Source organism: Balearica regulorum, chromosome 12, assembly GCF_011004875.1.
Source record: "Balearica regulorum gibbericeps isolate bBalReg1 chromosome 12, bBalReg1.pri, whole genome shotgun sequence".
In the NCBI taxonomy this organism is placed as follows: domain Eukaryota; kingdom Metazoa; phylum Chordata; class Aves; order Gruiformes; family Gruidae; genus Balearica; species Balearica regulorum.
This window is the reverse complement of record NC_046195.1, coordinates 916,436-937,132: the sequence shown is the minus strand read 5'-3', so window position 1 is coordinate 937,132 and position 20,697 is coordinate 916,436. Positions and strand designations below refer to the sequence as shown.

The 20,697-nt window shown below is 57.2% G+C and overlaps 1 protein-coding gene across 3 annotated transcripts in view; it reads left to right on the top strand.

The window, feature by feature from the left end:
• The first annotated feature begins 1,190 nt into the window (after positions 1 to 1,190).
• Positions 1,191 to 20,697, top strand: part of ZNF609 (zinc finger protein 609) — a 73,659-nt gene continuing 54,152 nt past the window's right edge. For 2 of the 3 annotated variants that reach the window (XM_075763966.1, XM_075763964.1), the window contains exons 1-2: positions 1,191 to 1,350; positions 15,886 to 16,750. In XM_075763966.1, coding sequence (XP_075620081.1) covers positions 16,004 to 16,750 — 747 coding nt within the window. In that variant the 5' untranslated portion in view covers positions 1,191 to 1,350; positions 15,886 to 16,003. The remainder of the gene's footprint in view (positions 1,351 to 15,885; positions 16,751 to 20,697) is intronic. The other variant, XM_075763965.1, reaches the window with a different exon arrangement.

The following is a 20,697-nucleotide window of genomic DNA, read 5'->3' as shown; positions in this document are numbered from 1 at the left end:
GCACCCAAAACCCAGCCCTTCACGCCGTCCCGCCTCCTTCGCCAGGGGTTTGGGTCTCGCATTGCCCTCGTTTGGGGGCAACAACCAGCGGAAGAAACCGGCCTTTCCTTTGGCGTTCTCCTGAGAGCAGAGGAGGAGACCGGACGGTGGCACGTCCCCGGGCTGGAGCGTGGGTGGGTGGATGGAGAGGATGGTCTCCGCTCCGTCACCTTTGCTGCGGGACGGTGTCCCGGCTCCAAGCTCGGCGCTGCCGGGGTGCCGGCGTGGATCGTGCGCCCCATCTTCCGTCAGCGCAGCTTGCCGCGCCGGTTCCCTTTGCCCAGGGCCTGCTGCTCCTGCGCCGGGCTGATTTTGGGGTGTCCCGGAGGCAGGGCTGGGGCCCCCCCCACTGAGATGAGCCCAGATTTCCTCACGGGGCGGTGCTGGGGCTTTGGGGGCGGGAGCAGAGGGTTTGGGGGACGTGCCCCCTCCTGGGGACGGGGCGGGCTGGGGACCCCGGCACTCTCGGGAAGGAGGGTGCTCCCTCCGGCCAGCACCCGAGACCCCTCTGGGGACAAGAAATGACCGCGTGGGGCGTGACGTCGTGGGGTTTTGGGGTGGGTGCGGGTACCCCAGGGCACATCCTGGGTGGTGACACACCCCCCCCCCCCCCGTACCCTGCCCCAAAACGGCCCGAGCGGTTCTGTGCCGGCTCAGTGAGCCGAACCGGCCGCCGGTGCCGCCGCCAGCACCGCCGAAAGCCCAGCCGGGCAGGGGGTCTCACACGAACCCCACAGCGTGTAAAACACCCCCAAAAATTAACACACCCCCCCCCCCCAAGGTGACACTACGGCGGCTCCGGCTCCGCGGGGGGGGATGAGAAACACACTCCGCTCCGGGCTTTGCCCGCCGCTCCTGCGCCCCGGCTCCCGATTGCGATCCGGTCTCCGGGTTTTCCATCCGCGGCTGCCTGTCCCCCGCAGCCCCCTTTGTGCGGACCGCGCCGCGCCGGGTTTTCCCTCCCACCGGGGGCGGTGCTCTCCCCCCTTCCCCACTCCCCCCACCCTTCTCCCGATCCGGATTCCACCTTCCGCGTTTTACGTCGCGCCCGCCTTACCCCGCTCCGGCTGCCGGTCGGGTTCCGGCTCCGGGCTGCCGCGTCCCCGCCGAGCCGAGCGGAGCCGAGCGGAGCCGAACGCCAGCCCCGCCCCGCCAGGCGGACACCGGCGCGGCCTGCGCGGCGCGGCCCACAGGCGCGGGCGGCATGGCGGCCCCGGCGGCCGGCCCCTAGCTGCCGGCGGAGAGGAGGAACGGGCTTAAGCGGCCCCATGGAGGAGACTTAGGGCCGCCCGGGACGGGGAGCGGAGCCGGGTGAGTGCGGGCCGGGCCCGGCGGGGGGTGTGTGTGTGTGTGTGAGGGTGTGTGTGAGGAGGCGGCGGTTAGGGATCCCCCGCGGCCGTTGGGCCTGGCCTCGCCTCCACACGCTCCCCCCTCAGTGACCGTTGGGCCCGGGTCGTTCCTCCCCGCGGTGACCGTTGGGGCCTTCCTCCGCCTTCCGCCGCCGCCGGTGGTGCCGGGACCCCCCCGGCGGCCCTTGCCCCCCCCTCCCCCGGCCCCGTTCAGGCCCCCTCCCGGGGACGTCCGTCCGTGGCCGTTGGGACGGGAGGGGGGTGTGCTCCCCCCTTCCCCCCCCCCCCCGTGACCGTTGGGGACGGCCCCCCCCGGATGTGGGGTCCTGTGGGGGTCGGGTGCCCCCCCCCCCAGGGGTGCGGGGTCACCCCCACGCTGACCGCGGGGGTCACCTTCTTCGCGGCTGGGGGGCCGGGGGGGGCCCGGGGGCACCCACGGGGCGGTTGGGTCTGGGGGGGGTCTCTGCCCCCCCCCCCCCACGCCAGACTCACCGTGTGCGTGGGGTGCGGATCCCCCCCCCCCAGCTACGGGGGAGGGGGGTTAGGGGCTGGTTCCCCGCGTGTCCCACCGCCACAGGTGCGTGGGGGGCGTCACGGAGCCCCCACGGCTGGGGGGGTGGGGAGATGCTCCGTGAGTGGGGTCACCGCCGGGGCAGGTTTTGGGGTGAGGGTCACGGGGTTGGGGACACACACACGGTGCATCCGGGCCGTGGGTTTGGGGGGATGGCGGGACGTGGGGACGGGGTTCCCGAGGGGACACCCGTGTCCCTGCAGGAGGGGGGTTGGTGGGGGTGTCTCCCCTTCATGCCCCCCCAGCTCTGTGCGGGGAAGGTTTGGGGGACGCAGGGACCCGAGCGGCCCTGGGAGGGCTGGTTCCCCTGGGACGCTGCACCCCAGCCCATTTGGGGTGGGGTGTGGGGGGGGACACAGTCTCTCCTGGGTGTGTTTTCAGCCCAAATCACGGAAGATTAAATTTTCCCAAAGATATTTAGCGAGCACGAGTTGTCCGTGTGTGTTTGGGGGGTGGCAAACGCTCCTCCGGCGAGGCGCCGGGCTCCAGCCCCCCGCAGCTGCACTTTGCAGGGGGCCCGTGGGGTCCCCGCGTGACGGTGACCCGGTGCCGCAGGACGGGCCAACGCGTGGGGTAGATCCCCGGGCCGGAGGGGGGACGGATGGACACGACACCACGAGTGACAACGTGGCTGTGCCGGCGGCCAGGCGTCCCATAAAGGCTGCGGGTGGAACGGAGGGACGAGGACGGCCGCTCCCGCCGTGCAGCTCTCCCACCCGCTGTGTACACGGGGAAGGTCACAGGTTCAGGTCTGGTCTGTGAGACTTGGCTCCCCTCCATCTCCCAGCAGCCTTCTTTATTTTATTTTTTTTTTTCTTTCCCCCTTTTCCCCCACCCTGTTCTGGGAAGGCCCTTTCCCTAGGAGGAGGTGTTAGACGCACACATTTTTTGTGGCACACACAGGCCCTTTTTTTTTTTTTTTTTTCCCGCCCCCTCTAGAAGAACAAGGATGCCGGCATCGGGGCTGGCTTTCGGGCTCCGGCGTGCGCAGGGGCGGCGCGGGTGCTCGCAGCCTTCCTCGCCTGGACATCCTCAGGAAAACCTATTTCCACGCTTTGTGCGATGACTCCGGCGTCGGATTATGCTGCACATTTCTACCTCTTTGTTGGCAGTACATGGCCGCACACGCACGGCACTCGAAAAATCCAGTCAGCTTATTTTATTGATTAGCTCTTGACCAGAAATAATTTATAATTTATTATTTTGAAGCCGTTTCAGTCTGGAAACAAAAATCCTTGCCCTTTTATGCCTGCCCTTGTTCATCCAGCGGTGTTTTCTCTTCTCCCTGCGGGGTAGAGCTCGCCGAGGAAAGGAGACGTGCGCAGCACCGGGAGCGCGGCCGTCTCGGTGGTGCAAAAGGACAAGGATTTAATGTTTCACCTAAACTGGCCCCGCGTTCAGGACAAGGGCTCCGAGCCAGTTAGAGCCACCAGAGGAAATTAATTATCAAGCAAGTTGTAATGATCTGTAATTGAGTATGGCCAGGACACGGGGATTTTTTAATTTTGTTTTTTTATTTCCTTTTTCCAATCCGGGCGCTTGGACTTGGTTTCCAGTGGAGGGTCTGTGTGTTTTGTGAGTCGCCATTAGACTGCTCGTTAGCCGGAGGGGCTGCTGCGTGCGGGTATACGCACGTAGGTGTCTCTTAATACACGTGTTATCCTATCGCGGCGTCCTCCGCGTGTGCCGAAAACGGTCTTATTTTTTTGGGGAAGGGGGAAGCTGCTGCAAATAGGGGACGTTTGTCCGTCTGCAGCCCCGTGCCGCGGGCTGGGTGGCAACCGCAGATAATCTCTCTCCCTCTCTGCAGTTGCAAGGTTGCAAAGTCCCCTCGCTGCACCCGACTTGTCGGACGTCGGCGGGCACGGCATCTCCTTCTGCCGCCTTTAAAGCTTCCCCCCCCCCCCCTTTAAATCGTTAGGCTGGCGTGCCTTTTCACGTGCCTTTTTCGGGAAGAAAGGGCTCGCAAAGTCTAAAGGCGGTTGAGGGGTTCTCACGCTGTGTCGGAGCTACCTAACAGCTTGTGTATCTTTATTATGTGTGAACGAGGAGGAAGGGCCGGAGTTCGCTCCGTCTGGTTTATTCTCTTTGAGAACCAGGTCGCGTTGAATCAAAATTTGCTTCCAGATTATATTTACAGTATCTTTTTAATTTTAATTGCATAAATTAAAGCTACCTTATCTTTCTAGCACTTCCATGCGGGTGTCCCTACCAAAGCAAAGTCGATGTCAGTAAGCCGTGTCCAAGACTCTACCATGGAGACCCATGGCTGGGATCACGCTGGGGCTCAGTCACGATAGAAAGGTGGTTGGGGACCCGAGTCGCATGTCGTGCCCGACACTGGGATTCACTCGGAATTTCCTGGGTGTACGCTGCCTAAAAAGGGATTTTTCTCTGCTTGCTCCTGGAGGGAAGGGGAAGAGCCGGGCTGTATCGTGTTGCCCTCGACCTTGGACGGGCTGGGAGCGGGGATGCACCTCGTCGCCGTCCCCCTGCGCCCCGCGCGGCAGGGCTCCCATTCGGATTAGGGCCTCTGGGCGCTGATGCAATACTAGTCCCAGATGTAATGCAATAAGCCTCTTTGTCCCCTTTATCCAGAGTATTATGTAAATAAGATGGTATTTATGGTCCCAGGTATGTTGTTTCGGGGATGTGTGACAGCGTGCGTGCGCAGCTATGCCCTTTGAGTGTTGACACTGCTGCTTCTGGCCGGCTTCCCCGGCTGGAGGCAGGGACCTGCCGGGGACAGGCAGCGAGCAGGCAGATGCTTGGGGCGGGGGGGGGGGGGAGTACGTCACGTGCTGGCTCCCTACCGAAAGGAGGTGAGGTCGCAGGTGACCTTGCCAGGGGCTGGTGACAGTTTAACCGTGCTTGGTTGCTTGTACGCAGTGAACGCGGCGAGCGGATCGGCTTTGGGTAGTCCGCAGGCGATGGGGTGGTTTCCCACCGAGTTCAAGGTGAAGTCCGTGTTTATCTTTGCTGCGGAATATGGACCAACGTTTCCCCAACCTCTGGGTCGTGAGAGTCGCGGGTCTGTTCCAAACCTGCCCTGTATTTCTTCGCAGCTGATGGTGGTCTGTGGAGGGAATTTTTTTGAGAAGCACCAAAGTCCCTGAAGCACCTGGAGATGTCCTGGGCTGTTTGCCGTTCTCCCGTGACGCCTCTTCTGATGCTTCATGGGCACAGGTCAAGCACGTGTGGGCTCTCTGGGTATGGGGAGAGCTGGTCCCTTCCCCATGGAGCTCGCCCACTTCAGGAGAGTCCTGATTTGGATGCTTGTGCTGCGGTGGTGGTGGTGGCCGGCGGGAGGATGATGCCGTTGCGTGGGGGTGCCTGACTCCAGCAGGGTTTTAGGGATGTAGGGGGTATGTTGAGGAGCTCATCGGGGTGTCGAAGGGTCTTTTGTAATGATGAGCTGGCTCAGAGCACGTGACTGCCCTGGGACCTCATCGGTATCCGCGCGTAGCTACTGAACCGGAGCTTTGGCCGCTGCGGCAGCAGCCGGTCTGCTCCACGTCCCCGTGCCGGGATGGCGCACGTGGGGAAGGGAAGAAAAAAAAAAAATATCGCACTGGGACGTGGCTTCTTTTGCCACACAATTACACTGAAAATGCATTTTCCTGCTAACGAGGATCAGTGCCTTCATGGTGTGACGTGGTTTCAGAGGAAGGAGTAAGGTTTTGCTCTGACAGTCCTACAGTAGAGAAAACAGGGAATGGCTGCCTGCCTGGGAAACTTGCTCTGTGACTCTGGTTGCTTGTGTGATTTCTTTCTTTTTTTATTTTTTTTTCCTTGAATTTATGTAAATTTCTTTAAAGGAAACACCTATTTCACTTCTGGGTTTTGGTGAAAAATCAGGGTTTGAGATGAAACCGAGAGGTTGTTTTGCTTTTGCTGCAGCTGAGTGTCCTTTGCATGCACAAAAATTACTGACGTAGCTGCTTAAGCGTCGGCTCAGATGTTGTGAGAGGGGTGTGTGTGTCTAGAGAGAGAGAGGGTATAAAAGGACGTGAGTGCATTTTTGTGGATGAATAAGGATAATTTCAGGAGAATCTTGATATTTTGTATTGGAACATTAAATGCTCAACTTCCGCGATTCGTTTCCTTGTTTGTGGAGTAAAAGAAAAAGGAAAGATGATGTCGTCCCTTTATGCCGCTCCTTCCCCGAGCACATGGTGGACGCAGAAAGGTTTTGAGGCATCGGATTTTCCCTCCGAGCCGTTCCTGGGCCCGCTCAGCTGGAAGGATGATACCTTTGTACAAGCGCTGCATCACGTGCGACATCTCGTCTCTTCGCGTGGCCACGCCGATTTCGTGATAACAAAACAGGACAGTTTGCGAATGATTTTAATAAATTTGCTGAGCCTGTTTGTGGTTTTGATTAAACGGAGTGTTCCTGGCTCAAGCGAATCCAAAGATTTGGCTGGGAGTTATCCCGGTGCTTCTCCGAGGGGAGAAAGGGTGGCTCGGGAGGAGTCTGCTTTGCAGCTTTTAAAGGAGTGAAAATGAGGTGTGTAATGACTTAGCTAACGTGAATGCCATGAATTCAATTGAAGAGGTAGAGTCTTGCTAATCTCCAGCGGAATTACTGCTCCTTCCCCAAAGATTTAGTAGCTGGTGCCATGGTGAAGTTTTTTGTCTGGAAGATCTGTTTATTTTTTTTGGCTTTCACGTCTAATCTATACCTTCCCTATTGCCACAAGTAATTAAAAGTGAACTACAACTACCAAAATAAGCCAAGTACGCTTTGATGCATGGTTCTTGCTGGTTTTTATTGTATTCCTTTACATGCTGGCTAATTCACAAAATTTGGCAATTTGCAATGGGTCATTAGTGTGAATTAGCAACTTTCTGATGTATATCATAGCTTTGCAAATGTGCTTTATTAATCTGTGAAATACACCTATTTATTATCCCTCCTGGGGGGGGAAGAAAAAAAAAAGGGGGGGCGGATTTCTTGGCATGGTACTCGCCGTGTTTGCGTTTGTCCCTGTCTGCGTACGTCTTCCCTCCTCCATTACTTTACAGCCTGGTTGGTTTTTCGCGAAGTGTTCCCAGGTTGATGGCTTGACAGCAAGAGAGATTACAGCTGCACTTACGGTCCTCTGCTGCAAATGAAGCCTTAGCTCGTGTAGCCAAGGTGCCCTAATTGGTTATTGAATGAAGGGAATTAAAGGCGTTAATAGGTGAAGTGGCGGCTCTTTCATTTTTGGAGCAGCAGAAGAGATGTTCGTCGTCTTTTGAAGCCTGGGAAATGGCCAAACTGCTTGCGTGCTCTTCTCCCGAAAGAAAAAAATAAAGCCCAGAAGCTCTCCCTTCCCTGGGAGCGAGCAAGCAAGTCCGTGTCCTCTCCAAATTGCGCTGCTGCGTACCTCCCCTCCTGTCGAGGAAGGGCTGTGGCTTGGAGCTGCCGCTCAGCTGGGATCACTCCGGTGGTCTTCCTTGGGATGGGGAAGACGGAAACGAGACGTTGACTTCGGCACGGAGCCCTCCCTGCGTCCGCCAACACAGCCAGTGGTTTTTCCATTCCCACTGTACCTCTCTGGAGGATGATCCTTGTTGGAAACCCATGTGGCTGCAACCATGAGAGCTCCAGCTTGGAACTGGGACCACCATGGGGTCGGGGAACGGCAGGCAGACCAGGGTGACCGGGAGTGAGCCAAGGAGCCTCGCTGCCTCCAAAGCCCCATAAGGGAAGGGCACAAACGGCCGGTTCGGAGGCACCCGCTCTGCTCCCACCAACGCCCAGGACCTTGGGCTGCTGCCAAAACTGTGGGTGCCTTTCTGCAACCCCGCTGATGGCGTTGGGCAAGCGGGGGGAAAAGGGCGAGCTCCTCTTTTCCGGCACTCGCTCCAGCGATTATTTATGCCCATTAGTTGTGTTTGGTCTTCGCCAGCTCTTCTTTCTTCCCTTCTCCGTGACTGATGCTTCGGGGATCTTTCCTGGTCACATCCATCTTGCTGCTTCCTCTCGCTGCCGACTTTCTCAGGCTGCTGGCAATCTTCCAGCCTGCGTGGAGCTTTATCTGAAATTTGTAAGCCTTTTCGGTTATTTTTATGTGCTCTCTACCCCCTTCTAGGTTGCGCGTGAGGAACAGGCCACCGATTCAGATATCTTTAAGCCTCTCGTAAATCAGTTCACTTCTGCGTTGGGGTTAGGAAGAGTGTAACCAGACCGGTTTTAAATCCACACAGCTGCTCCGCTTTCCTGGTGGAAACCAGCTCTCTGCTTGAGGGACAATCAGCCCCCAGGTCTGTCCCCATGGGAAGCATCACGATGCAGAGCTCGGTGCCAAACGGATTTGCTCAGATGTCCAGTTTTGAGTGTTTAATGTTATTTTTGGCACCAGCCAGCAGCAGCATGGCTGACTTGAGTTCAACAAGAACGGGCTTTACGGTGGTAGGGGAGCACCGGGGCCGTGTCTGGTGCTGCCGGCAGCACCTCCGATGAGCCGCAGCACGCTGGCTTGTCTTGCTTAGACTCATCTGAAGCACCTCCGAGTTAATCCCGGCCGGTTATTGCTCACAGGGTTGTTTTTTGCTTTTGCCACAGTATAGCTGCCAACGGTGGTCCGTGTGTCAGCCTTCAACAGCCAAACCCCGCGGTGATGCCTCTGCGCTGCCGCGGTGCTGCCTGTGCCCACCAGGCACGCACTGGGTGCCGTGTGCCGGTGACGCCGTGACACCTGCAGTCACACGGCGTGGCACGTGGGGACCGCGGGGCGAGTGGGGGGTGCTGGTTTTGGGTGAAGATGGGGCTGTAATTCTTGATATTGCTAAACCATCGCGTGCAGGTCTAGGTGCGGCAATTATGCGGTGGTGTCTTCCAGCACGCAGACGCAACGGTGAGGGGTAAATCCCTGTTGGGTGTCCCTACTTCAGGATAGAGCTGAGCTTGCAGGAAGGAAGCTGGCTCTGTTGTTTAACCCACCGGACACTTTTTCTCCCATGCATCTGGGTTTTTCAGTTCCTCTTTCCTAGCACAGCCGAGTGTCAAGAGCGCTGGGCACCAGTTTATGTTTATGGATGTGGATCCGAGTGCTGGGGTTGCTGAGAAAGCTCTTGGCCGTTTTCAGCTGCCAGAGATTTTGAAGTCTGTGAGGTTATGCTTGCTGGAAGAAGTCTAGCCCGGCGTTTTTGGATGAGCAGGCTACGGCCAGCCAGCATCCAGAGGAAGAGCCAAGCATGAGCCTTGGGGCTACCTTCTCATCTCCAGGCCAGAGGCAGAGGCTCAGGAGGGGGATGTGTCTCACGCGGGGTGGTGCTGAGAGCTGTAACGAAGCGCTGGCATGGCTCTCATCCGCTCTAGCTGTGCTTGGGGCTCCTCTCGTCCCTGCTGCTGCTTTATCCCACCACTGTGACCCTTCCTGCAAACCTGGCTCCTGCCTGGCAGGAGGTCTGTCAGCTCTCCGCAGGCAAGTTGCTGGACTTAAAGGGTGGCTGCAAAGAAAACGGAGGCTCTCTTCACAAGGAGCCACATGGAGAAGTCAAGGGGCAGCGGATACACATTGAGCCAGGAGAGGTTTCATCTCCACATAAGAAAGAAATTTTTTTACAGTGAGAACAGTAATTCACTGCAACAGCCTCTTCAGGGACATGGTAGAGTCCCCATCGCTGGAGGTTTTCAAGATGCGAACGGACAGAGTGGTAGATAATCTCATCTGGGCTTCCTTTCCCATGAAAGACTGGACCAGGTGACCTTTCAAGGTCCCTTCCAACCTGGCCTGCTCTAAAGTTCTGTGACTTGAGTTGTGTTGACACGTACGTTCGTGCTTGTGTGTAACGATGGTTGCTTGTTCGGCTTCCCACTGAAGAACTGGCTCTAGCAGCGCGAGTCAGTGGACAGCAAGCGGGAGTACAGAAAAGGTGATGTTTACCTGCCGGCCTTTGTGGGAACAAAGTGAAGTGACGTTTAGTGCCTTCACGTGGTTCTGTAGGTATTGATGCGCCTTCTGCTTGAGCTGAGCACCTTGAGTGATGTTTTTCCCACCATTAGTTTTCTTGAAATATGAAGCTGTGGACTTCCCTGTGTGTTGGCGGAGGAAGTCTGAGTCGTGTTTTAGTACAGAGGTAGGTAGCTAGAAAAAAATGCCAGGGTTGAGAGACATCCAAACCAAATGATTGTAAATCTGAAGAACTGTGGGCTCTTGAGGCACGAACAAATGGAAAATTGGGACTTTGGTGATGACGCTTCTAAGAGCGATAGGGGGATTAAAGAGGTACTTGTTCCAGTTTTCCCCATTTCACGATATAAAGGAAGGCCCGAAACGTTTATTCCTTTTCGTTTTCCCCCTTTTTGTGTACCTCACGTTGGTGACGTTGCCACTGGTTGTGTTTGGCTTGTGGGGAGCTGAGGGAAGTGGGGGATCTGCTGAGGGCGGCTTTGCTGTCGAGGCGCGTTCAAGAACTTTGGGGTTTTCAGCCCTAGATCGAGTTTCTCCTCGATGCCTTTTTGGCGTCGAGATTAAAGAAGTGTCAATAAGAAGCAAACGCTGACTTTTAGCTAATCTGCTGAAGTGTTTTCTTCAAACACAACCGGGTTGAGATCTGGCGCCGCGTGCCCTTATCTTGTATCTACAGTTTTGCCGGATTTCTTTGTGTGCCATAGTCTTGCTGAACGTTGCTGTAAAGGTCGTGTTTTAAGGTCATGAGCGGATGGGGGTGGACGTGAGGTTGAATTTTGATCCGAGCTGCATCTTTTGACTGATGACGAACGTGAAGTTGACGCTTGAGTGCGTATTTGGTAGCGGGTGGGTGTTGTGAACTGATAGATCTCCTGAGCTTTGCTCCAGGTAGGGTGATTGCTTGGCCACCCCTACGCCAAAGAGGTCTTTGTTCACGTTTCCCATCTTCCTCCATCTCCGTCCTCTTCCAGTGACCTCGTTCATCCTGCTTTTGTAATGCCTGGGCTCAAATATTTCAGGCTTTTGTCAAGAATGCCAACAAATGACTCATGACTCGAGTGCTGCCCTGTGTCAGGTTCATCTCCAGTGTCAAGGCTCAGCCTACGGAAACTTGGGAGTCCCGGCATAAGTTTCTCGACGTCTCCCCAGGCGCTCTGGTTGCAGTGCATGCTGGAAGATGTAGTCTTGGTGGGGTGCACCTCCATATTAAAAAAAGAAGGGTGGCTCCATTTTATTCAAATTGGGTTCAGCCTTCTCCCTCCTGGCAGCTCGCCGGCGCTGTCCCGCTCGGCCCCGAGAGCCCCCGAAGTTCTCCCGGCGCCTTGTGTGAGCGAGGAGGCGGGAGCGCGGCTCCTCCATTCAAAATCTTGCTTAATTCCACATTGAACAGCTTGTTTTGAAGCCCTGCGCCTCGGCGTGTTTTGCAACAGCTCGGACTCCCGCCGGGCGAAGGCGATTGAGGGATCCTGCCCCCGTTGGGTGGCAGTTCTGGAGGGTGTCATGGTAAATCTCCTTTGTCTACTACGGCTTGACTGATGTATGGGGGAGAGCAAACCCTCCTCCTCTGCGCGATTTCTTGAGCTGAAAGCAGCAAGTGAGTGAGGAAGCTCCTTTGTGCAGATTTCTCCGTCTCCTCTTGTGCGTGCCAGCTGGCTCACGTTCAACATTTCTCTTTTTTTTCCTCTTTTTTTTTTTTTTTTTTTTCCTTCTCCCCCATCTCTAGAGAGAGGGGGCGGGGAGAGAGGGGAACATCTTAAAAAGAAATCTGCAGAAAAGACATGGGAGTTACTTAACAAAAATCCAACCCAAACAAGCCCAGCTGGGGGATTACAAACGTGGTGGTAGGAGCCGAGCGGGGAGCGAGCGCGGCAGCTCGGGAAAGGCAGGCGTGCTTCCCCCCCCCCCCCCCCCGCCGCCCCGAGTTTCTTTAGTCGTAAAAGGAAACAAAAAGGGATCTTGTGCGGAGGCAGCGTATGGGGAGAGCTGGCGGCTGGCTGCCAGCGGCGGGAGGAAGGGCCTCGGCACCACGGCCCCTCGTGCCGCTGCCTCGGCGGAGCGGGGCCGGGGGCTGGTGGGGAGCCCTTGAGGGTCTTGGCAAGGGGGTGGGGGGCAGCATCTCTTCCACGGATGCTCTCCCCGGCGCTGCCTTTGCTTCCCCGAGCATAGGGGTCTCTTTGCTCGCCAGGGTCGTTCCCGGCCAGGGCAAGCATCTCGCCGAGGCTCCCTGCCTTGCTGGAGGAAACGCCGCGTCCTGGAGATTTTTTTTTTTTTTTTTTTTTCCCCTCCTCCCGTCGTCTTTGCCGCTCCTTCTCGCAGGCATTCCTGAAAGTTAATCAGGGTGAAAATTGCAGTCGGTCATGTCTGGAAGCCACCAGAGGCTGATCCTGGAGCACTGCAGGCTGGAGCACATGGGTATGAGACAGTCTCCCTACGTGTGGGCTGGTTGTTGCCAGGAGAAGAGCTTTCTCCTCCTGCATCTTGCCGCCCCTAGGCGTTCAATCCTTCCCCGCTTTGGTTTCTTGGCCTCCGGTAACCGGTAGAGAAAGCTGGAGCGGCGCGGGCTCGGTGTGTTTGCTACCGAGCATCCTGTGCGTGTTTTAGCACAAAGAGCCGGGGAGTCGTGCGGTTTCCTCGCTCCCTTTTTGAAGACGAGCTATTCTGTTTGAATAGCTTTCTCTAGGTGTGTTTGCAGCTCCGAAAGTGAACTTTCAGGTTTGTCTCTTAATACGGTTGGCTCCTTCCCAGCCCATAGATGAGGATTGTAGAGGTCTCGGCACCTAATGGAGCTGAATTATTCATGTCTGGTGCTGTGTGTGTGCAGCATTCCCAAGCAGAAAGCTGTCTCCTTGTAGGATCTGCGCTCCAGGACTGCTCTTAAAACGCTTTGTTGGCAGGTCTCCAGGCCAACAAGTGAGCACATGCTTTTCATGTTGCGCGGGGATCAATCCCACGATGGCAGGAGGTAAGGAGAAGGACACGTTTATAGCTGAATCAATCTCCTCGGTCTGTTTTCTGAGACGCTGTGATTTGCGGCGGCCTTACTCCCCCTTCGGCGGGAGAGCGGGAAGGATCTGGACAGGAACCCTGTGCTTCTCCAGCTCGGGCAAACCAGGTGGTGGGAAAGGGACCTCCTTCTCTGGACTGCGGGCTGCGGGAGCCAGGGCTTCCCGTCTGCCTGAAATAGCAACGGCGTGGTAGGTCGGGGGGGTCCCTGGGGGTCTTGCTTGGGTGAGGGATGAAACGCTCCTCCGGCTGCAGAGGTTGAGCCTGCGAGCGTGGCTCTTTGGGGAAGCGGGATGGGAATTTCGGGGAGAGGGTGTTTGAGATGTGGGAAATGCTTTGGAGTCACGTGCAATGGATGACTTGCAGGGGATCCCCCCCCGCCCAGATCGCGTACCAGGGTCCTTAGCTTTCAGCCCCAGGTAAAAAGGGCCGACCGCTGCCCCAGTCCCTCTTCCCGCGATGGCACGTCTCGAGCTCCCTGCCCCGCTCTCGGCACAACGTGCCTTTCCTCTGCTCTTGCAAACCCAGCCTGTTCTCGTCTGTCCTGTTTGCGGTTTCCTTCCCTCTGCATTAGCAGAGCTTGGGCTCCCTCGACGCCTCCTCCATAGGGTGAATGTTTTTTTCTCCTCTTGTTTTCTAACCCTTTAATTGTTCCTGGCTCTCGAATCGCCGGGGACCCGGCGGACTTCTGGGCTCCTTCTTCTTTTTGTTGTGGTAGGAATTGGCAAACACTGCTGCTGTTTGCATAATTTCAGACCAAAGTCCTGCTCATCTGCTCTCCTTATTTCATATATATAAATAATATTTACGTATATGTGTGTGCATATGTATATATGCATCTTAAAACAGCAAGGCGAGCTCCCTGATGCGAGGCGAGAGCTGGCCAAGCCGGCGTCGGGGAAGCGTTGTGTGGAGCAGGTGATGCCGCGCCTGTCGCGATACAGCCCTGCGGATTATCCGTCGCCTTCCTGCGACTGCGAGGCCGGATCCTGGTCCATCCGTCCCTCTGGTCTGAGTCCTTTGCGTGCTCCAGCCTGGGGTGGGCAGTTCTTGGCGGCTGAGCCTCATCCTCTCCCGGTAGCTCGTGTGTGTTGGTCCCGCGCAGCGGCACTGCGTCCCCGAGCCCTGTCCGGCAGGGTTGTGGCTGGGCGTTGTGCCTCAACTTTGGGTCGGGAAGGGGCTGTTACCAGCTAAAAATCTGGTTCGTCCGCCTTGTTATCAGCTTTGCCCATCCGGACAAAGGAATCGCCGCGGATCCGCGGCACAAAGGGAGCTGGCTGCGGCAACGCGCGCTGGCCGGGGAGGTCTGTGCCGTGCGGGGATGCGATGGTGGCTGCCGATCGCTGCCGCCATCGGTGGTTTGGAGAGGCAGGTCGGTGGGGTCGGGCTGGACGCCCCAGCGCGGGGCTGGGGAGCGGGTGCTGGGGCAGGAGGAAGAGGAGGAGGCGGCAAGAGAAACACGCGGTGCGGCTTTCGGAAGCTGTTAGCGACTCCGGTGCACAAAGTGATCTCCTGATTCGGCACTTTCTTTGCCGCTGAAATGAGAGGTCAGTGCTTTTCATTTCCAGCTTGCACGCTAGCCCCCGGCTCCTGGGGTTAAAAATCTCTGTAATGACCTGTCAGAGAGCGGATTATTAACTGTACAGAGCCGAGGATGCTGTGGGGAGCAGATGGAAAATGGTCTGGCTGCGGCAGCCTGTCTGATGAAAGAATCCCTGGCATTTTTACAGTGTTTGCATCTCTGGAAACGCACCATGAAGCTGCTTTCCAGGCTCCTGCCTGCTGGGGTTTGAAGAAATTTGTGTGTGTGTGCACGTGTGTTTTTTTTGATTTGGGTTCCCCCACACACACACTTCTCATTTCTCTTTAAGTCACCTGCTTTTGAAATGTTCCTCGTGAATAGTACCAGGAGCCGGCAGGCCTGGAGCTCGGCGGGGAAGGGGAGAACAGTGCTGATGGAGAGGAGCTTCATCCAAATGGGTGGCCAAGGATTTCCTAAGAGATCTGGAGAGCGGGCGGCTGGGGCCGAGTAGCTGACCGGTTGGCTGCTGGGAAGAAGCTGTTTCATGTGTTAATTATGTCTCGTCAGTGTAATTGCCACGAGCTAATCTCGGCGAGTGACTCGGACGCTTTTTTGGGTAGTGTGTGGGTGTCTTTTTCCCCCCCCCCCCCCCTCCCCCCTCTCTCTGCATCCAGGGACAGAGCAGCGTACGACACATCTGAGAGCAGGGAGGGCGAGGGGCTGGGAAGCCGGGAGTAGAAATTTTGGGCTAACTGGGGTCGGCCACGATATGGGCATGTACGGCCGGTCCCTCTCTTCCTGGTTAAGACCAGGTACCCACGCAACCGTGCCTCAATTTCCCATCCTTCAGAGCCTGCTGAGCAGCTCATCGTGGTGGAGGTGACGGTGGTTTAACGTCCCAAAGCCCAGTGCCATGTTGTGTTCCCTGGAGGTGCGGGATGGAAACCCGGCGCTTCCCGCTGCCATTTGGCCTTCGGTGACCGATCTGACGCGTCCAAGTGTCGCAGGCTCTCTGAAGCTCGGGATTTATTTCCCACCGAGGCACTCAACTTCCCCGGCGAGCGGCTCTCGTCCCTCGCAGCGAGGCTGGCGCGGAGAGGGGCCCTCCCCCCGGGTGGCATCAGCAGGAGAGGAATCAATCCTCCCTCCCAGGGGCAGCGCTCGATAATTCAGAGGGAAATGGCGAGCAGGGAAACGTGTGAGTAATGTCTTGTTGGAGCCGAGAGCCGTGACCTGCCAGGGCCGGTATTGATCGAGGGACCGGTGCCAGATGGCTGCTGCTGTGGGGATGGCCGAGGAGCGGCCCCCGGCCTGGGGGCGGGGGGTGTGCTGGCAGGAGGATGCTGCCTTGTGCTGTGCGATGTGGGATTTGGGAGGTGGGGGGCTCTCACCCTGCCCAGGACCTCTCCTGCCTGCATGTGTGGCTGCCGATGAAGGCAGATCTGCCTGCCCAAGGCTCTTCGGGTGTAACCCTGTTCTCTTTGCTCTCCCTTCCAGCAGCGATGCCGTCACCTGGGCAGACCCCGACCGCTGGAAGCCCCCCGAGGACGTAGGTGACCCCCAGGGCGTGGAGGCAGGGAAGAGCCTTGAACCGTGAGGGGCCGTTAACTCTAAGATGTCCTTGAGCAGCGGAGCTTCCGGAGGGAAAGGAATTGATGCGAACCCGGTTGAGACGTACGACAGCGGGGATGAGTGGGACATTGGTGTAGGGAATCTCATCATTGACCTGGACGCTGATTTGGAGAAGGATCAGCAGAAATTGGAAATGTCGGGCTCCAAAGAAGTGGGGCTCCCGGCACCCAACGCGGTGGCGACCCTACCGGATAACATCAAGTTTGTGAGCCCGGTGCCGGGCCCGCAGGGCAAGGAGGGCAAATCCAAGTCGAAAAGGAGCAAGAGTGGCAAGGACAGTGGCAAGCCAACCCCAGGGACCTCCTTGTTCACTCCCAGCGAGGGAGCTGGTGGCAAGAAGGAGGCTCAAGGACGCTCTGGGGACGGTGCGAACTCGGGCGGCTTGGTGCCCGCCGTTGCCCCGAAGGGCTCGGAGAAATCGGCCAAGGCGTCTCGCAGCGTGGCCGGCTCCAAGAAGGAGAAGGAGGGTGGCTCATCCAAAAGCAAGAAGGAAAGGAGTGAGGGCGCGGGGGCTGCGGCGGAGAAGGAGCCCAGCGTGCTACAGCCCCTGGCCCTGGCAGTGAGGGTGGGACAGTACGATGGGGGCCAGGGGACAGAGCCTGCTGCTGCCGAGCAGCTTGGGAGTATAGCTATTGACACGGGAGCTGCGCTCAATCCCTTGGGAGTTAAGTCGGAGCTGGAGGATGGGGAAAGCGAGTGTCGGCAGCTGAAGAAAGTGAAGTCGGAGAAGGTAAGAAAGGTGTTGGGGTGCGGGCAGAGATGGCATTGCCGCTCGACTCTGACGGTCGCTCCTGCACCAGGATGTGCCGCTGTGGGTGACGAGGGAGCGGGAGCTTACAGCGGGACCGTGCGTCTTGTGCCGTTGGGGGCCGGAGCTGGTGGAAGGCTGGTGCCTCCTGGTTCTGGTGTGAAGACAGTTTGACCGTGTGATGTGTTGGGATCTGGACGTGGCGTTGGGAAGGCGCCAGTCAAGCCACACCTGGCTGCTGGGAATCGTGCACCAGCGAATCGCCTGCAGTCGCTGTGCGTCAGGGTATGATCCTGCCATACCCTTGGGGATCTGGTTTCCTCAGCGCTGCGGCTGTGCCGAGCCGGGTCCAAGCCTCTCCGGCTCCTGTCGCTCTGCAGGAGGAGCCTGGGCTGGTGGTGAAGGTGATGTCCGGGTCCTGTGCCTGCTCCAGCTCCCAGCAGGTCAGGGCAGTGTCTGTTGGCCGCCGTGCTCTGCTTCCCAGCGGCTTCACCTTGCGTGTCAAAGCCCTCTGCAGCTCCCAGAGGAATTTATTTCTCTCCGGTTGCATCATTTGCAGAGAAGGAGACCTCAACGTGTTAGTAAACGTGGGATCTGCGTGGGTGTGCAGGCAAGCGCGAGGTGCAGGGTTGACAGGAGGTACCGCCTCGTTCCTTGGTCTGCCGTTGGTACGTGGGCTTTGTCCCACTTGTGGTGACGATCAGCCTCGGGCCAACGGTTTGCTGTGGGTGAATTTATTTTTTTTTTTTTGTTACGTGTCGTTCCTCCGCTAATGCACAGCAGCGAGGCTGAGCCAGCGAAGCTGCTCTTTCAGGTCACCGGGGGTGCGAAAAGCCCTGCCAGCAGCCTGCGGCCAACGGGGTGAACGGCCGTCTGTCCGTCCGAGCGGCGTTTGACTTCGGGTGCCTGCGCAGCTGTTTCTGATGTGGCCACTGGAGCGGCAGCTCGGTTAGCTTGTTTCTTAGGAATCGCAGCAGCTGATGTGATTTCTGTGGGCAGATGGGGGAAAACTTGGAGTGCGTGGAGTTCTTTGCACTTGGAGCAGAAGCTCCTCTGCGCTAGTTGCACTCGTGATGTCGCCGGTCTGTGCCTGTGAAGCCACGCGTTTGCCGTGCACGGGGTGAGCATCACAAGCGTGTGCGTTTGAGGTATTGCCATCCAGACGTGCTGGGGTGTTGGGAGAGCGGCTGGGGGGGTATCAGGTGTGCACAGCCACATTTGCGGCCGGCGGCTCCCCAGGATTTCTGCTTTGGTGTGGGGATTGTGGTGCTGGGTGTTGGGAAGGGATGAGGGGGGAGTGCTCAGCGGATTTCGAAGAGTTGCCGAGACCAGTGAGAAATTGGAGAGATAGTTGTTTTTTTTTCATCCACCAAAAGATAGAGCATATACGGAGAGAAGGCTGGTTGGTCATGGGATGGCACGGGGAGAGGAGCTGCTAAGTAGGTTGGTGCTTCCTCCGCTCGAGAGGAAGACTCCTGGGGTAGGCGGCTGAAGCCTGTAAAATTAAGGAGTGGTGTGGAGATGATGTGTTGTTTCCTCATCCTTCCCAGCAGCAGAACCAGAGTGACTGAAACTGGGAAGAGGAGCAGATGCTCTTTTGCATGCTGCATGATGGACTTGAATGATGGTACAAGTTGTGGATGCTGAAAGTTCACTGACGCTCTGGGGCACCTGGATGGGTTTGTGGAGGAGGAACCCATCAAGGAGATGTACAGGGCAACATCTTCTGACTTGGGAAAAGCTCAAAGAGCTCGGGAAGTCGTTTCGGAAGTATTTCAACGTGCTTGACTGGTATGTTCCTTCATAGTCATCTGCTGCTGGCCACTGTCAAAGCCAGCATAGGGGCTGGCTGGACCTTTGGTCATACCCTGCATGGCTTTTCCTGTGTTTTTACTATTAAAGATTTATTTCTTTAACTGGTTTAGCTGTAGGTAGAAATGCCAAAGCGAGGTGGGAATTATGAAAACAGGGACCAAACATTATGGACCTTGACAGGCATGAGGAGTGGACCCATGAGAATCTCATGAAATACGAGAAGGCCAAGTGCAAGGTCCTGCACGTGAGTCGGGGCAATCCCAAGCACAACTACAGGCTGGGCAGAGAATGGACTGAAAGCAGCCCTGAGGAGGAGAACTTGGGGGTGATGGGGGACAAGAAGCTCAACGTGAGCCGGCAGTGTGCGCTGGCAGCCCAGAAAGCCAACCGTGTCCTGGGCTGCATCCCCAGCAGCGTGACCAGCAGGTCAAGGGACGGGATTCTGCCCCTCTACTCTGCTCTGGTGAGACCCCCCCTGCAGTACTGTGTCCAGCTCTGGGGTCCCCAGGAGAAGAAGGCCATGGAGCTGTTGGAGCGAGTCCAGAGGAGGCCACGGAGATGATCCGAGGGCTGGAGCACCTCTGCTATGGAGACAGGCTGAGAGAGTTGGGCTTGTTCAGCCTGGAGAAGAGAAGGCTCTGGGGAGACCTTAGAGCCCCTTCCAGTCCCTGAAGGGGACTCATAAGACAGATGAAGGGGGACTTTTTACCAGGGCCTGCAGTGACAGGACAAAGGGCAGTAGCTTTAAACTGAAAGAGAGTAGGTTTAGGTTGGCCATAAGCAAGAAAAGTTTTATGATGAGGGTGGTGAGGCCCTGGCACAGGTTGCCCAGAGACATTGTGGATGCCCCATGATAGGAAATGTTAAGTCAAGGCCAGGTTGGATGGGGGATTTGAGCAACTTGGTCTAGTGGGAGATGTCCCTGCCCATGGCAGGGGCTTGGACTAGATGGTCTTTGAAGGTACCTTCCAACCCAAACCATTCTATCATCTCCGTGTGATACCCCATGAGGACGGTTCTGCATTTTGCTTGTCCAGATTCAGGTACAACCACATCGATGAAGGCTCAGCCTGGAGGGTTGAGCCCTGTTTTGACAATTAAGGTCTGGATCCGCAGGAAAACATGTCGGGTTTGGGCTCAGGAGGAAACATCGGCTGTGTTTCATCAGCTTCCTGGAGGCAGCTAGATGGCTTCCTTTGGGTTGGGAAAGCCGTGGGTGAGGAGAAGAAAGGTGTCTGTGTGGCAAAGGGTGGGAAAGCAGTTTTATTTCTCAAGGAAGAACCTGAGGATGGGCTGATGGCTGGGGCAGGGTGGGATGAGATGGAGGTGAGCGGTGGAGTTGGGCTCTTCCTGTCTCCTGAAAGCTGCAGAGATGCCCCAAAACCAGCATGTGGAGTCCCGAGGACACATGAAGAGCGATGGTACGTGCTGGCTGTGGGAGGGCAGCTCCTCTGCGGAGTGTATCGGGGGCATGAAGGCGACGGGTTCCTGCAGGCCTAGGGACAAACCCTGCCTGGGAAGCGAGAAACTTGCTCAGACCGAAACAGGAACAGCCACAATGTGACTCAGCCCAACCTTTGGTCTCCGGCAGTTTGTCCTCTGCTTAACCCTGTGCTGCTCCCGCTTCCGTTTCGGGCAGGGAGGCTGGTCTCCATCTGAGGATGAAGAAAGAGAGACCGTCTCTTCCTCCACCGGCTTCAGCCCGGGATAGATGACCTCCCCGTACGTACGCGCGCGTTGAGCAGTCAGCCTCCAGCCAGGAGGTTTTGTTGTATCTCCTTGGCCGGATTAAAGAGCACTTTAGTAGTGAGTATTTTTCCTTGATGAGGTACTTCGGTGCCACAGTCAGCTCGCCGTTTGCCCCTCCTTCTGTTGTTGTGCTCTTTAAATGTCTCCCTGTAGGGTTTTGCAGCCCTCCAGTCCTTGCTCGGCGTAGGAAAGAGCTTTGCTTTGGGTTTTTTCAGACAACCTTTCATGTCAGCAGGTGCTCGAGCTGGCGTGGTGTCCACGGGCAACATCACCCTTGCTCCCACGTCTGACATCGCAGTGACGGAGCCTGTGGACGTGGCGCGTGGGCACGATGGGACATGTTTTGCTGGTGTGACCCCCGTGGC